This window comes from Pipistrellus hanaki (assembly GCF_964339955.1).
Source record: "Pipistrellus hanaki genome assembly, chromosome: 5".
Lineage (NCBI taxonomy): Eukaryota > Metazoa > Chordata > Mammalia > Chiroptera > Vespertilionidae > Pipistrellus > Pipistrellus hanaki.
In genome coordinates, this window is record NC_140507.1 from 38,420,803 (window position 1) to 38,434,529 (window position 13,727).

Below are 13,727 nucleotides of genomic sequence, written 5' to 3' on the forward strand. Positions count from 1 at the left end.
ACGCCAATCAGGGCCAATCTGCAGGGCAACCTGGGGCCCCCCGCTGGCACCCACCTTGGCTCGGGGGAAGCTCCTGCATTGAGCATCTGCCCCTATTGGTCAGTGCATGTTACAGCAACCAGTTGTTTGGTCAATTTGCACATTAGGCTTTTATTATATAGGGTACCTTATATAAATTTCTAAAATTATGTGATTTCTAGTACTTACCTACACTGCTGAGAAACATAGTAAGATACAGAATCCTAATAGATCTCCATCGGCTCTTATAATGCTCCTCAGTTTCTATAATTTCCCAATCTCTAGGTGTAAAGGAGAAAAACGTAGTACTAAATTATCTCATTAAATGCAAACCTTTCTGTGCCAGACTTTTATTTGCTATAGTCTAAAATCATAGAAATTATATCAGAAGTATAATTTACTAATATTGATTTTTCTGTACTAATTCATCTATAAATAAGCATTATTCCTTTGGCTTTCCATGGGTTGTATTTATGCATTATTGTACAATTTTATTATTCCAGAGTGCTGAAACTTGTTAAACTGACCAAATGAATAAAGCTTATAAAAATAAATAAACTAGCTTCAACAATTAGGTCTCCCACAGGTGGGATATACAACTACTAAATATTTTAAGATAATTACTGTCGTCATTATGACATGCTCTACTTGATGACAGTAAATTAACTTTGCTGCAGGAAGCTATTCTGGCTGGGTCAAATTAATGTAGACATGACACCAAGAAGGTTTGATGTGACCTAACACATTCCTACCCTGAGACCTCCTAGAACACTTGCCTTTCCTCTAACACATGGACTAGAGAGACTGGTTGTTCGTTCGTTCATATAGGCTTGTGATCTGGACTAAAATAAAGGCCAAGTATATTAAAAAAGACAAGTATATTAATCAGGCATCCTACCTCTGTCAGGTGATATTCATGAGAATATGTACCCATTACATGTTCACACATGCATAATGAGTTAAATTTACTTTGAGAATTATGTTTTCAAATAGTTAAGACAAGAAAAACAGACACAATAATTTCTGATGGCTGTTCTCTCCACTTGGTAACCACGTGAGGTTTTTGAGCATCGCTTCCTGCTTGAACTCTGTGTCTGGATTCTAGGAGGAACTCCCGCCTGTGACTGGGCGAGCAATGGCTTCACCAGCAGAGCTTAGCCGCCCCTCCACAAGGTCCTCTTCTCAGCTGTCCAATGAAGAAGGTTCAGGAAACCTTTCTCCCAAGCAGGACACAGAAGAATATGTACTGACGAGGAGTTATGGCCTGGTCTACAGGCGGAGACGTTGAGTGAGGAAATGGCAAGTTGTAAAAGAGACCTCAAAGGCCTGTTTCCAACATGGCCGAGGAGAAGGAATGAGGCCATTCAAAACCGCAAGAAGAAAAAGAATGGGCCAATAATTGACTGTGACTGTAGTGATTGCCAGTCAGATCCAGGTCCTTCTGGTATTATTAATATTAAGGATTATGAAGCGGTTTTGGCTGGCTTGCCTCAGTGGCAAGAGTGTCAGCCTGAGGACTGATGGGTCTGGGTTCAATTCCAGTCAAGGGCACGTGCTCAAGTGGGGAGCATTTGGAAGTAGCTGATCAATGATTCTATCTCATTGTTGATGTGTTTATCTCTCTCCTTCTCCCTGCCTCTGAAGTCAATAATGTATGTATATAAAACAAAACTCACACCTTAAAAAAAAAGAATTATGACATGGCATATTCTTTTACTCATTTGAGTTGTAACACATTTTTTGAGGCACTCTTTCAATTTTTAGTAGCAAATGTGTGTATAGGGCATCATTAATAAACTTGAGGCATATCTGAGAATATTAAAAATAATAATAATAATAATAATAATTTCTGATGTTCCAAGACTATTTTCTAAAATAGATTTCAGACTCAAATTAGTCTTAAAAAAAGAAACTTTATTTTTCAACTGTGATGTGACTGGGAGTGGTAGAGAGGGAGGGAAGAGGAGAGATATTAGATCTACTGTGCCAGGTATATTAAATCAGCTCCTGATACAACATATGCATATGAAGTGCTTAACATCACACATGCCATTGCATAAATAGGAGAAATCTTTAGGCCTTACTCAAACTTCTATGTTCTAACTACACACAATTCTATTGACCTTATATATGGTTTATGGACCAGCACCAAAGTAGGCGTCCCAAAATAAAGTTGGGAGAAGTTGCTGACAGCAAGAAAAACAGGTTTGCTAACAGGTAACAAACACATGATGAGGGATAGTCTGTAAAGAACAGAATAGGCAAAACACTAAAAAAAGACAGGAAACTTTTAAGTACAGCAGTGTATAATAGATCAGAATAGGCCGAAACCGGTTTGGCTCAGTGGTAGAGTCGGTCTGCGGACTGGGGGGTCCCGGGTTCGATTCCGGTCAAGGGCATGTACATTGGTTGCCGGCACATCCTCGGTAAGGGGTGTGCAAGAGGCAGCTGGTCGATGTTTCTCTCTCATCGACATTTCTAGCTCTCTATCTCCCTTCCTCTCTGTAAAAAAATCAATAAAATATATTAAAATAAATAAATAAATAAATAAATCAGAATAGGAGCAGTAGTCCAAAATGTCTCAATAGGCCAAGAACATCACTCCATCACAACATTTCAACACTGATATGAACTGTAATCTCAAGATAAAATTACAATTCATGTATTGTTTAGTAAATCAGAGGTCAGAGAAAGACATTTTCCAAAGAGTTTCAGACTGGTTAAAATAAGGTTTGGTGCTTTAAGAAGCACAAATGAGCAAAAATTAACGTAGACAGCTTTAATTGTGTATCAGTTTATCTGATTTTAACTATTATTTCAAATATAAAATACTTAACTCCGTTTTCCTAAAGGCAAAAAAATACGTAATTGCACAGTGAGAGATAAACTAACAATTCCACAAAGTAGGAGCAAAATAACCTTAGAATTAAGGGTCAAAGTATACTTCATCTCCTAAATGCTAAAAAATAAAAAGTAAGTCTTTATATACGGTAATTGGCATAGGACAACGGTGAACCCATTTCTGACGGGTTCACTTGCTCACAAAGAATCCAGCAATTAGGTCCATGCTAAGAGCACTGTGTGTTCAAGTGACAATGCGAACCATCATCTCGGGATCCTTGTGGAAATGTGTGCAGGGCTGAGCTCTGTAAAAGGCCGAGAGCCGAATGACGGGCGGAGGCTGCACCCGCGGAGTGCCGTGCGAAGGCCCTGTGACTTTGACACCTTCACCGGGGCCCGCGGGCCCACGCGCGGACGCACGCCCCCCTCCGCGGCGGCGGGGGATCATCTTCCGGTCACGAGTCACCTGCCGCCATGGGCTCCACCCCCCTCCCCACGCCTCCGCCCTCTTCGGCCCGGTACGGTGAAAGGGGCCAGGCCCAACAGCGCAGGAAGGTGAGGGATCCTTCCCCCACATCCGCTCACCTGCTTCCGGGTGTGCGGTCGCCTAAGAGCGGCTCCTGCTCAGCCTGGATGCCAGGGCCCTCCATAGCTACCGCGCTCGCTAGGAGGTGAGAGAGGCTAACTCTCGCGACACCTCCGGCGCCTTCCCCCTCCTGCCCTGATGCGGGCAACCCAATGCAGCGAGTGCGCGTGCGCGCCCGTAAGCCAACCGTTGGCGGAGCGCCCCGGGAGTTTAGATCACGCGGGACTCGGGGCGGGGCGACGGGAGCAGCCAGGGGCGGGGCCCTGCGTCCCGGGCCTCCGCGGCGGGTCAGCGCCTCTCGGGTTCCGCCACCGCCACCGCCACCGCGTGGGGAGGCCAGCCGAGGCGAGGGCTGGGCGTGTCCAAACGGCCACCCCGCCCCGCTCCTTGGGTTTCCCGGGGCTCTGGTCCATAGCCGGGCTCCCGAGTTCCTGGAAAGGCAGCTGGCGCCGCGGTCGGAGCTCGGACGCGAGGCGAGTCCCGGGAGACGGACCGTGCGGTGTTGGGAGACTCGTCGGCTGGACGGACGGCGCCCGCTGAACGGCCAGTAAGTCGCCGGTCCGAGCCGCGCGGCGTACGTGCCGGGAGTCAGGGCCCGGCTGGAGGGAGACCCCGGAGGGCGAGGCCGGGGTCCGGGGCGCAGGGCCAGGTGGGGTTATGCATAGATAGAGGCACATTAGTTCCTTACCCCCGTGGAAGCTGAAAGTGACTTCGCGCCCTTTCTCTTGTTGGGCTAACTCCCTGCTTGGGGCGTAGATGGGGCGCGGGAGATGGGGGTCCAGCCCCAGCTGACCTCCTGACCCCCCGGATCCCGCACCCCACGCCGGGGTCTCCGGCAGAGCCTGCTGCTGCTGCTGTCACCCGGGGCTTAGAGAAAGCACAGCGGCAGCTAAGCAATGACCAGCTCTTAAATCACCAGGAAAGTAGTACTGTTTTATTAGTACTAACACGTTCTCATGCCCTGTGACACATTTCTGTTTTACATAGAGCTAATTCCGGAGGAGTTAATAGCTTACCCAGTCATTCGGTGTGGTAGCGGCAGAGTTGGAGCGAATTCAGTTCTTTTCAACCAGTATTTTATGAACACTTATCCTATCGCCAGATCCTGTATTCTTATAGGTTGCATGGTGTATGCCATCTGCTTCTGATCTTTGTCTTGTCTGTGACCTTTGGCGTATCCTGTCAGACACATTCCGCTGGTGAACAGCGAAATTGGAAATGTGTTTTCTATTCGTTCGGAATTATCTTCTTTGAATCCAGAACTGACATCTTGTACTTGGATTCAGTCTTGCAAATTTGTTAACAGCCAACACAGAGACATATCTCAGGTTCCTATGATTGGCTCCAAGAAAGTATATATGTAAAAGAATTAGTGGTGTGTGTTTTTTTTCTTGTTCCCCACCTCCCCCTGTAATATTATTACTTTACTGTATCATCTGCTTCTTGTTTAATCCCTGGAGTCTAGTACAGTGTATGGCCTTTGCGTGTGTGTGTGTGTTTTACAAAGGGATTTTTAACCAATATTAAACCAAGCAGAATGTTTGCTAGTTGAATGAATGCTTATAGAATTACCTCATTTCACCCCTACAGTCCTCCGAGGTGGGATTGTCTCAAGCATGCAAGGAACTGGAAAGCATAATAAAGGGAGCTAGAATCTAAGAAACACAGGACTCCTGATTGTAAAGCCTGTGCTTTTCACTGCCAGCCTTCCTGTGTGTGTGTGGAGGGGGCGGGGGGTGGGGGGAGGGATGTGAAGAAGAATCATTTCCAATATCTCTTAAAATATATCAGAACAAGTAATCAATTTTTATATATGAAATAATTTGCTATTTTGTATCAGGCCAGGTGTTGTTTATAGGCTAAGGTGACTTACTCAAGGTCACATGGCTAGTGGTAGAACTAGCTCTGATATTTTCCATTGCTGCCTCCAAGTGATGACTTGAGACCACAAACGTACATGGAATGTACTGCATGTAAGCCTTGTGAAATCTAAATAAACTGTGTATTGTACCAATTTAAACAAAAAGGAAGAAAAAATTATTTCTTAGTAATACACACAGCACCCAAACAAAGTAAATATTTGTAAAAGCCCATGGAAAAGAGGAGCTAGGTTTGAAAAGCTATTAGATTATTTGCTGAACGTTTCACATAGGTTGAGACAATCCATCTGATGAGTTTCCTTAGATGATTGCTTAAAATAGATACTCACCCCTCTAAACAAATGAACAGAGAAGTTTCCAATTTACCTGCTCTTCTCTTGTATAAGAGTAAAAGAATTGAATTTGTGGAGGCTAGATTTTAATAGTGGATATCTGTGTTATCAAAACACATTTTTGGTTACTTGTATTGAAAAATATGTGATTTAAAAGTAAAGTTACAAGATAAAAATTAGGCTTGCATTTTTGTGAAGTAAAGTTGTATATTGTGGTATTTTTTTTAAATTCATTTATGCCTTTGACATGTACCTTGGTTGCGGGCACATCCCCGGTAGGGGGTGTGCAAGAGGCAGCAGGTCGATGTTTCTCTCTCATGGATGTTTCTAGCTCTCTATCTCTCTCCCTTCCTCCTCTCTGTAAAATATCAATAAAATATATTTAAAAAAATAAAAAAAATAAATTCATTTATGCCTTTGAGATATGTATCAACTATATGAGGATAAAAGTCCAGAAATTTCATTGTTTAAATGCTCAAGTACCGAGAGATAGGAAATAAAAATACTAGACGGCAAAAGATGTTGAGTACCACTTTAGCAATAGTGCTCATTTTTAGGAAAGACTTTTCATTCCTTGGCACTGTACAAGAATTTCTATTTTTGTTTCACTTTGTTTTCCCCTCCTTGGCTATTTAAAAGTATAGAAGTCAATTATGTCAGTTTGGCTTCAGCAGTGGGTCCTATTTCTGCAGAAGCTCGCCGGTGTCACATTAGTCTGATGTGGCTTTAAGTATTTGGTATGGCTCCAGATGGTGCCTCCATTTGATAAATTGGAGTTATCTTTACCCTGGGCTTGGATTATTATCTCTTCATGGTGGCACTGGATAGCACTAAGCCCTACCTAGAAAGGGTGTCCTAGAAAACCTGATTTTTTTTCATTGTTCTTGGGACTGAAGTGGGACTTAAAAAGATCTGTGTAACCCCGAACTCCAGAACCAAGCTATAGTAAGTTACGTGTGTTTGATTTATTTTCTGTTCCTTGTTAAGCCAGGTGTTTTCAGCAAGGGATATACTGGCTCTAGATTTGGAGTACTAACTTTTTTTTTTTTTAATTTATCTTTATTGTTGAAAGTATTACTGATGTCCCCTTCCCCCCATTGACCTCCTCAACCCCACCCGCAGACCTACACTATGGTCTGTGTCCTTGGGTTATGCATATAGACATATTAATTCATTGCTTAATCTCCACCCTATCAATCCCCCACCCCACCTCTGCCTTACCTCTGGAGTGCTCTTTTATGGCCTATATAACATGGGATTAAAGTGATCTGGAAGGTTGGCTTTTCTAATATAGGGTTGAAAATTAGAAATAACTAAATTTTATAGTACTTTACAAAATATTTGAAGAGTTCAGTGCACTCAGGTTCTTTCTCATTTCCTTTGCAACTTTCTGCTTTTAAAAATATATTTTTAGCTTTTCGGCCAGAACTTCCATATTCCAGTAAATTGTGAAAATGACTAACACAGAAGGAAAGAGGAGAAGTACCCTGCTATATGTTCTCTAGGCTTTTTAGAAAATATGGAGTTGTTCTTTTGGCCACATAACATGCGAATCTACTAGGTGATACTGTGGACATCAAGGGAATGGGCAGTGTTCAAAAAGGAATGTCCTACAAATGCCACCCAGCATGCAGTGGGCATTTGTTGTGAACAAAAGAGTTAAAGAATTTTAACTTTTTAACTTGCCAAAAGAATTTATGTATGTATTGAATATATTAAGCACTCTGAGAACCAAGATAACTTCCTGAAATGTGTGAAGGAAAGTGATCAGAAAAAGAAGGAAATCAAAGAGAAAAGTATCTGGGTTCAACTGAAACTCAGCCTGCTTCACCCAGAGAAGCACGTTTTGTCAGAACCAAAGGAAAGGAGCCAGAGTTGCTGGAACCCATTCCCTATGAATTTATGGAATAAGTGGAGAGTGGGAAAAAAGATTTCTGTGCTAATAAAATATGTAATTAAAGAAAACTTGGTGTCCTAGAAAAAGATAGATAGATAGATAGATAGATAGATAGACTGATATAGATTTCAGAGAGAAAGGGAGAGGGAGAGAGAGATGGAGACATCAATGATGAGAGAGCAATCAGCTGCCTCCTGCTATCCTACCACTGGGGATCGAGCTGGCAACCTGGGCATGTGCCCTGATTGGGAATCAACCATGATCATGACCTCCTGGTTTAAAGGTCGATGCGCAACGAGTGACGAGTTACACTGGCTAGGCACAACTTTCTCCTTTTTAAAAAAATTATTTGGGTGCTTTTTTTTTCTTTTTTCCCTCACCTGAGCACATTTTCCCATTATTTTTAGAGAGAGTGTAAGAGAAAGAAAGAGAAATATTGATGTGAGAAAAACATTGATTGGTTGCCTCCTGCATGCATCCCAACTAGGGCCCAGACCAGGGAAGAGCCTGCCATCGAGGTATATGCCCTTGACTGAAATCAAATCCAGGAACCATTGGTCCACAGCCGTGTGCTCTATCCATTGAGCCAAACCAGCTAGGGCAGACTTTCTTTTATATGTTTGTCTTGTTTTTATCTATTAACAACCTAGAAGAATAGTGCCAATGAAAATGGGATGTCTCATAACCAGTTTAGCACTTCTTACTGTGAAATGTGAGTGCTGGAATTTGGGGTTCTCTCTAACACTGACATGGGATCTGCTTATAGCCATTGATGCCATAGATGTTGTGGAGGAAGACATTGACCCCTTCCTTTTCCTGCCACAGTAGAGAAAATAAGTGGCCTGTAATACTCCCAAACGACTATGAACTCCTGTGTTATCATGGCAATCACTGTTCTACTGCAGTTTAATAAATGTACACAAAATGTACTACTGCTATTTTTTTAAACCCAGAATGACCCAAGGAATAAAATAATTAAAAGCATCTATCATCTCTTAGAATTGTCTTTCCTTATGCTCTAGAAGCTCCCTGAATATAGTTACATATCTAAATACTAGAGGCCCATTGCACGATATTCCTGCAAGAATAGGCCCCTGGCTTCACTCCCCAGCAAGTCCCCACTCCCCACCCCAGCCACCCAGGAGCTGGCAAGTCCCCACTCCCCAGCCGCCTGGAGCCTGCAAGTCCTTGCCTCTGTCTGGAGCACCACTCCAGTAGCTCCCTCCGCTGTCCCCCTTCCCCTCATAGCAGGCTTCACATGGTCTGCGCCTGAATATGCAAATTAAACTCCATATTTGTTGTGTTGATTTGCATATTCACTCTGATTGGCTGTGGGCATAGCAGAGTAATGGTTAATTTTTATGTTTCTCTTTTATTGGGTACGACATTAAAAGAGTTGGCTTCCTATTTGAAAAATGGAGCACTAATTCAGAATGTTGGTAATTGGGTAAAGAGTAAACTGTTCCAGCTGAAACCGGTTTGGCTCAGTGGTGGAGCGTCAGTCTGTGGACTGGGGGGTCCCAGGTTCAATTCCGGTCAAGGGCATGTACATTGGTTGCGGGCACATCCCCAGTGGGGGGTGTGCAGGAGGCAGCTGGTCGATGTTTCTCTCTCATCGACATTTCTGGCTCTCTATCTCTCTCCCTTCCTCTCTGTAAAAAATCAATAAAATATATTAAAAATAGGTGTTTTGCAAGTATTTTCTCACAGTCTTTGGCTTGTTTTTTCATTTCCTAATGGAGTTTATTTTTAATAAATGTTCATTGAATAAACCAATTTCTTTAAATACATAGAATATTAGCTATATTTTCTTATTATACTGTTACTGGACTTCTTTGAGTGTTAATAGTTTTGCTTTTTACACTTAGCTCTCTAATCCTAATCCACATACGTGGAATTTTTGTGTCTACTAAGTGTGAAGTGTTGGGAAGTTTAAATGAGAACATGTGCATTTATGTGTGTAGTTTTCTGAATGGTTCCTGGCAAATAATACAAAACTGTATAAGTTTTAACCACTGCTATTGTTACCCAACAAATACTGATTTTTTTTTTTTCTGAGTCACTGTGCTGAGAATGGGAAGGAAGATCCTACACTCAATAATTTACAGTTTAGTGAAACTTGGGTTCAACTTCATCTTTTCTACTTTTATCTCAGTTCTTTCTTTTTCGCTATCTTAATTTTCCTACAGTTTCATTGAGATATGATTGATATACTAGTATAGCATTGTGTTAAACTGTATAAAATAATTATCTGATATACGTATATATTGTGAAATGATTACCAATAAGTTTAGTTAAGTTTTTCTTGGAAGTTTCTCTTGTGATGAGTGCTTTTAAGGATCTATAAGATAAATAATTCCTAGGGATGTAATATGCAGCATGGTAACTATAATTATACATACTATATTATATATTTGAAAGTTACTAGGAGTTACTGACTGTTGCCTAAAATAAAATATTTTAAAATCATTTACAATTTTGTTTCATAGATGTTGGTTACTACTGATGGGTGTGAGTAAGTTAGATGTTCTATACCGGAGACTTCTCCTTACAAAACTTTTTATCAGAGGATGGGGAAAGCCAGAGGATCTTAAGAGGTAAACATTTTTTTCCTGAATGCTTATTCTGACTTTGTTTTAGTAAACATTTAAAATTTTATTTCACTTTTAAAGTTCTTTGCTATAAATATAAAGTGATTGGAAAATTAACTATTAATATAAAAATGAAATTATTTCCTTTTCTATTTTCTCCCTTTAATTATTTCTCTTGTTTTAACCCACATAATCATAAATTGAACTAGTTTAAAAAAGTCATTCAGTTGTGAAAATAAAGAGCTCTCAGAAATAAAAGTTAGATTATTAACTTTAATAATTTTAAATTGATTTAGAGTTTCCAGAGACTGAGCATTCCTGGGTAAATTGAAATTGTAATGGCCCTGACAGGTTTGGCTCAGTGGATAGAGTGTTGGCCTGCAGACTCAACGGTCCCGGGTTCGATTCCAGTCAAGGGCATGTACCTTGGTTGTGGGCACATCCCCAGTAGAGGTGTGTAAGAGGCAGCTGATTGATGTTTCTCTCTCATCGGTGTTTTGTTTGTTTTTTTTAAATATATTTTTTGATTTTTTTAGAGAGAGGGAAAGAGAGTGAGAAACATCGATGAGAGAGAATCATCTATCAGCTGCCTCTTGCACAACCCCTACTGGGGATGTGCTCACAACCAAGGTACATGCCCTTGACCGGAATCGAACCTGGGACCTTTCAGTCCACAGGCCAACACTCTATCCACTGAGCCAAACTGGTTTCGGCTCATCGATGTTTCTAACTCTCTATCCCTCTCCCTTCCTCTCTGTAAAAAATCAATAAAATATATATTTTTTAAAAAAGAAACTGTAATTACTATGAAGCTAGGTTATACTGTAGCTTATGGGAATATATGGACTTAAAAATAAATTTTTAAGATTTGTGCCTTTAATTTTGAGTCTTATATATGTTAATTACTTTCTGAATAATGATATTTATCACATCTTTCTGAGATAAAATGTTCAGCTTGCAAAAGACCAACAACTTACTCTTTTTCTTTGTTGATTAAAATTAAATTTTAGCATATTTTATGACCTGGACTTGGTAATTTTTACTCACTATTCATCAGCTTTAACATATGGCTATACTAATTTTTTTTTTTCCTTTTGTTCCTCTTTACCATAACAGACTCTTTGAATTCAGAAAGATAATTGGAAATCGAGAAAGATGTCAGAATCTGGTTTCAAGTGATTATCCAGTACACATCGATAAGGTAGTAAAATGAAGTAAATGTAATTATAGAAATTCTATTTTAACATAAACATGTGACAAGAATAGGTGGGGGGACAGGGGCAGGAAGATATTCACCTAAAAATTATATGCACATATGCGTAATCTGTGGCAAAGGCAGGCAGGGGCAGAGTGGAGGAGGTCAATGGGAGGAAAAAGGAAAACATCTATAATACTTTCAACACTAAAGATAAATTTTTAAAAATAATAGGTTGAATGTTAAGAGTATAACAATAAACACTAGAACATAAATACACAATATAGGTTTTTCATTTAATATTTTTAAAATGCTCTGAGTGTTCTAACTGGATGGTTATAATAATTAAATTCATTTATGCCTAGGAGCATATTCTTGCCTAAATATAAGAAAACTAGAGGCCCAGTGCATGGATTTGTGCACTGATGGGTTTCCCTCTCCCTGACCTGTGGGGATCGGGCCGAAATCAGCTCTCCAATATCCCCCGAGGGGTCTTGGATTGCAAGAGGGCACAGGCTAGGCCGAGGGACCCCACCAATGCACACTTGGGGCTAAGGAGAGACCACAGGAGAGCTCCAGGGCATGTCCGGCCTGCCTTGCCCGGTTCTGATCAAGCTAACCTACCAGTTGGAACATCTTTTTGAACCTCATTTTTTTATCTTTAGGCTTATGGGGGTTAAAGTAAATTATTCAACTTTTCAAAAAAAATTGGCAGTAACACAGGAAAGTACTCTAGTTGAAGAATCACTACATGAGAAGTTATTAGCAAAAAGAACTTAATATCCATTCCTCTCTGTAAAAAATCTATAAAATATATTTGAAAAAAACAATAAAAAGAAAAATATTTTAAACAAAATAACATCAGCCCTGACTGGTTTGACTCTGTGGATAGAGCATCGGCCTGCAGACTGAAGGGTCCCAGTTTCGATTCCAGTCAAGGGCATGTACGTTGGTTGCTGGCACATCCCCATAGGGGGTGTGCAGGAGGCAGCTGATCGATGTTTCTAACTTTCTATCCCTCTTCCTTCCTCTCTGTAAAAAAAGGAATAAAATATATATATTTTTTAAATAACATCAGGGAAATGGTATGGGATATATAGTTAATTGCTGAGAAAAGTGATAGAAAGAAATACTATAAAATTAGAGAAGTTGAAATGTACAGCTTATCCTTGAATGGTGTCTATTTGTTATAATGTTAATGAGATGCTGTAGGAACTTAACTCTTACTTACCTATCAATTAGCCAATGGTAAAATTGGTTTCCTTGTAAAGTCACAGAACCTATCAAATATGTTAAGTGAGGAACTATTGTATTTGAAATAGTTTTGTTTTTAAGCAACCACATGACTTTCTGGAAAAAATATATATATATTTTATTGATTTTTTTACAGAGAGGAAGAGAGATAGAGAGTTAGAAACTTTGATGAGAGAGAATCATCGATCAGCTTCCTCTTGCACACCCCCTACAGGGGATGTGCCCGCAACCAAGGAACATGCCCTTGACCGGAATCGAACCTGGGACCACTCAGTCCGCAGACCGAAGATCTATTCACTGAGCCAAACTGGTTTTGGCTGGAAAATATTTCTAAGTTTATGAACTTGGGTACTACTGGGAGGGGTTACAAATAGGTGGGCTTCCCATTTCTCATTGCCATTAACCAAAGTAACTCTACTTTCATGTCTTTCATATATGTGATAACTTCAGAAGATTTCATTTTTCAAAAGTGTTCCACCGCTAAAGACAAAATTTTAATTGGAAATTCCTCCTCTACACCACCTAAATGTTACTTCCGAATTTAGAATATTTCTTGCTCAATTTTTACTAAAAATATCTGGGTTTTTTTAATTTTCCTATTGAGGCCTGCAGACTCAAGAGTCCCAAGTTTGATTCCAGTCAAGGGCATGTGCCTTGGTTTGTGGGCACATCTGCGGTGGGGGGGAGGGAGGGGGCGGTGCAGGAGGCAGCTGATTGATATTTCTCTCTCATCAATGTTTCTAACTCTCCCTCTCTGTAAAAACATCAATAAAATATAAATAAATAAATAAATAAATAAATAAATAAATAAATAAAATGCAGTCCAATCCTGATTAAAACATTCAATTTAGAACTCAGGTCCATAAAAGGTTCCTAAAATAATTTTTGGAAGAACCATGAGAGTACAATCAGATCAGGAATACCAGAACAGAAAAAGTGGTAAGTAACAACTGTTTTTGTCATATATCAGTGGGTGTTATAAAGTTGCACTATGATCAGCAGAGCATGCTATTGGTTCAGAAATAAAAGATGGGCTAATAAAGGATTAAAAATAATATGCCATAATTTATGCAAACTTATTTCATAGTAAGTCAGGTTTTTTGTTTTTGTTAATTCTCCCCCCAGGATATTTT

At 40.3% G+C, this 13,727-nt stretch overlaps 2 protein-coding genes across 5 annotated transcripts in view; one reads left to right on the plus strand and one right to left on the minus strand.

Annotated features, from left to right (window-relative positions):
- MFSD8 (major facilitator superfamily domain containing 8) overlaps positions 1–3,607 on the minus strand; it is a 28,132-nt gene extending 24,525 nt beyond the window's left edge. Inside the window, exons 1-2 of one of the 4 annotated variants that reach the window (XM_084884605.1) lie at positions 3,445–3,607; positions 208–299 (exon numbers count right to left, since the gene is read on the minus strand). In XM_084884605.1, coding sequence (XP_084740731.1) covers positions 208–299; positions 3,445–3,509 — 157 coding nt within the window. In that variant the 5' untranslated portion in view covers positions 3,510–3,607. Of the gene's footprint in view, positions 1–207; positions 300–3,444 lie in introns of those variants that run through there. The other 3 variants (XM_084884606.1, XM_084884607.1, XM_084884608.1) reach the window with 3 other exon arrangements.
- A 39-nt stretch (positions 3,608–3,646) lies between these two features.
- ABHD18 (abhydrolase domain containing 18) overlaps positions 3,647–13,727 on the plus strand; it is a 37,039-nt gene continuing 26,958 nt past the window's right edge. Inside the window, exons 1-3 of the mRNA XM_084884612.1 lie at positions 3,647–3,992; positions 10,044–10,151; positions 11,262–11,346. Of these exons, the coding sequence (XP_084740738.1) occupies positions 10,060–10,151; positions 11,262–11,346 (177 nt within the window). The 5' untranslated portion in view covers positions 3,647–3,992; positions 10,044–10,059. The remainder of the gene's footprint in view (positions 3,993–10,043; positions 10,152–11,261; positions 11,347–13,727) is intronic.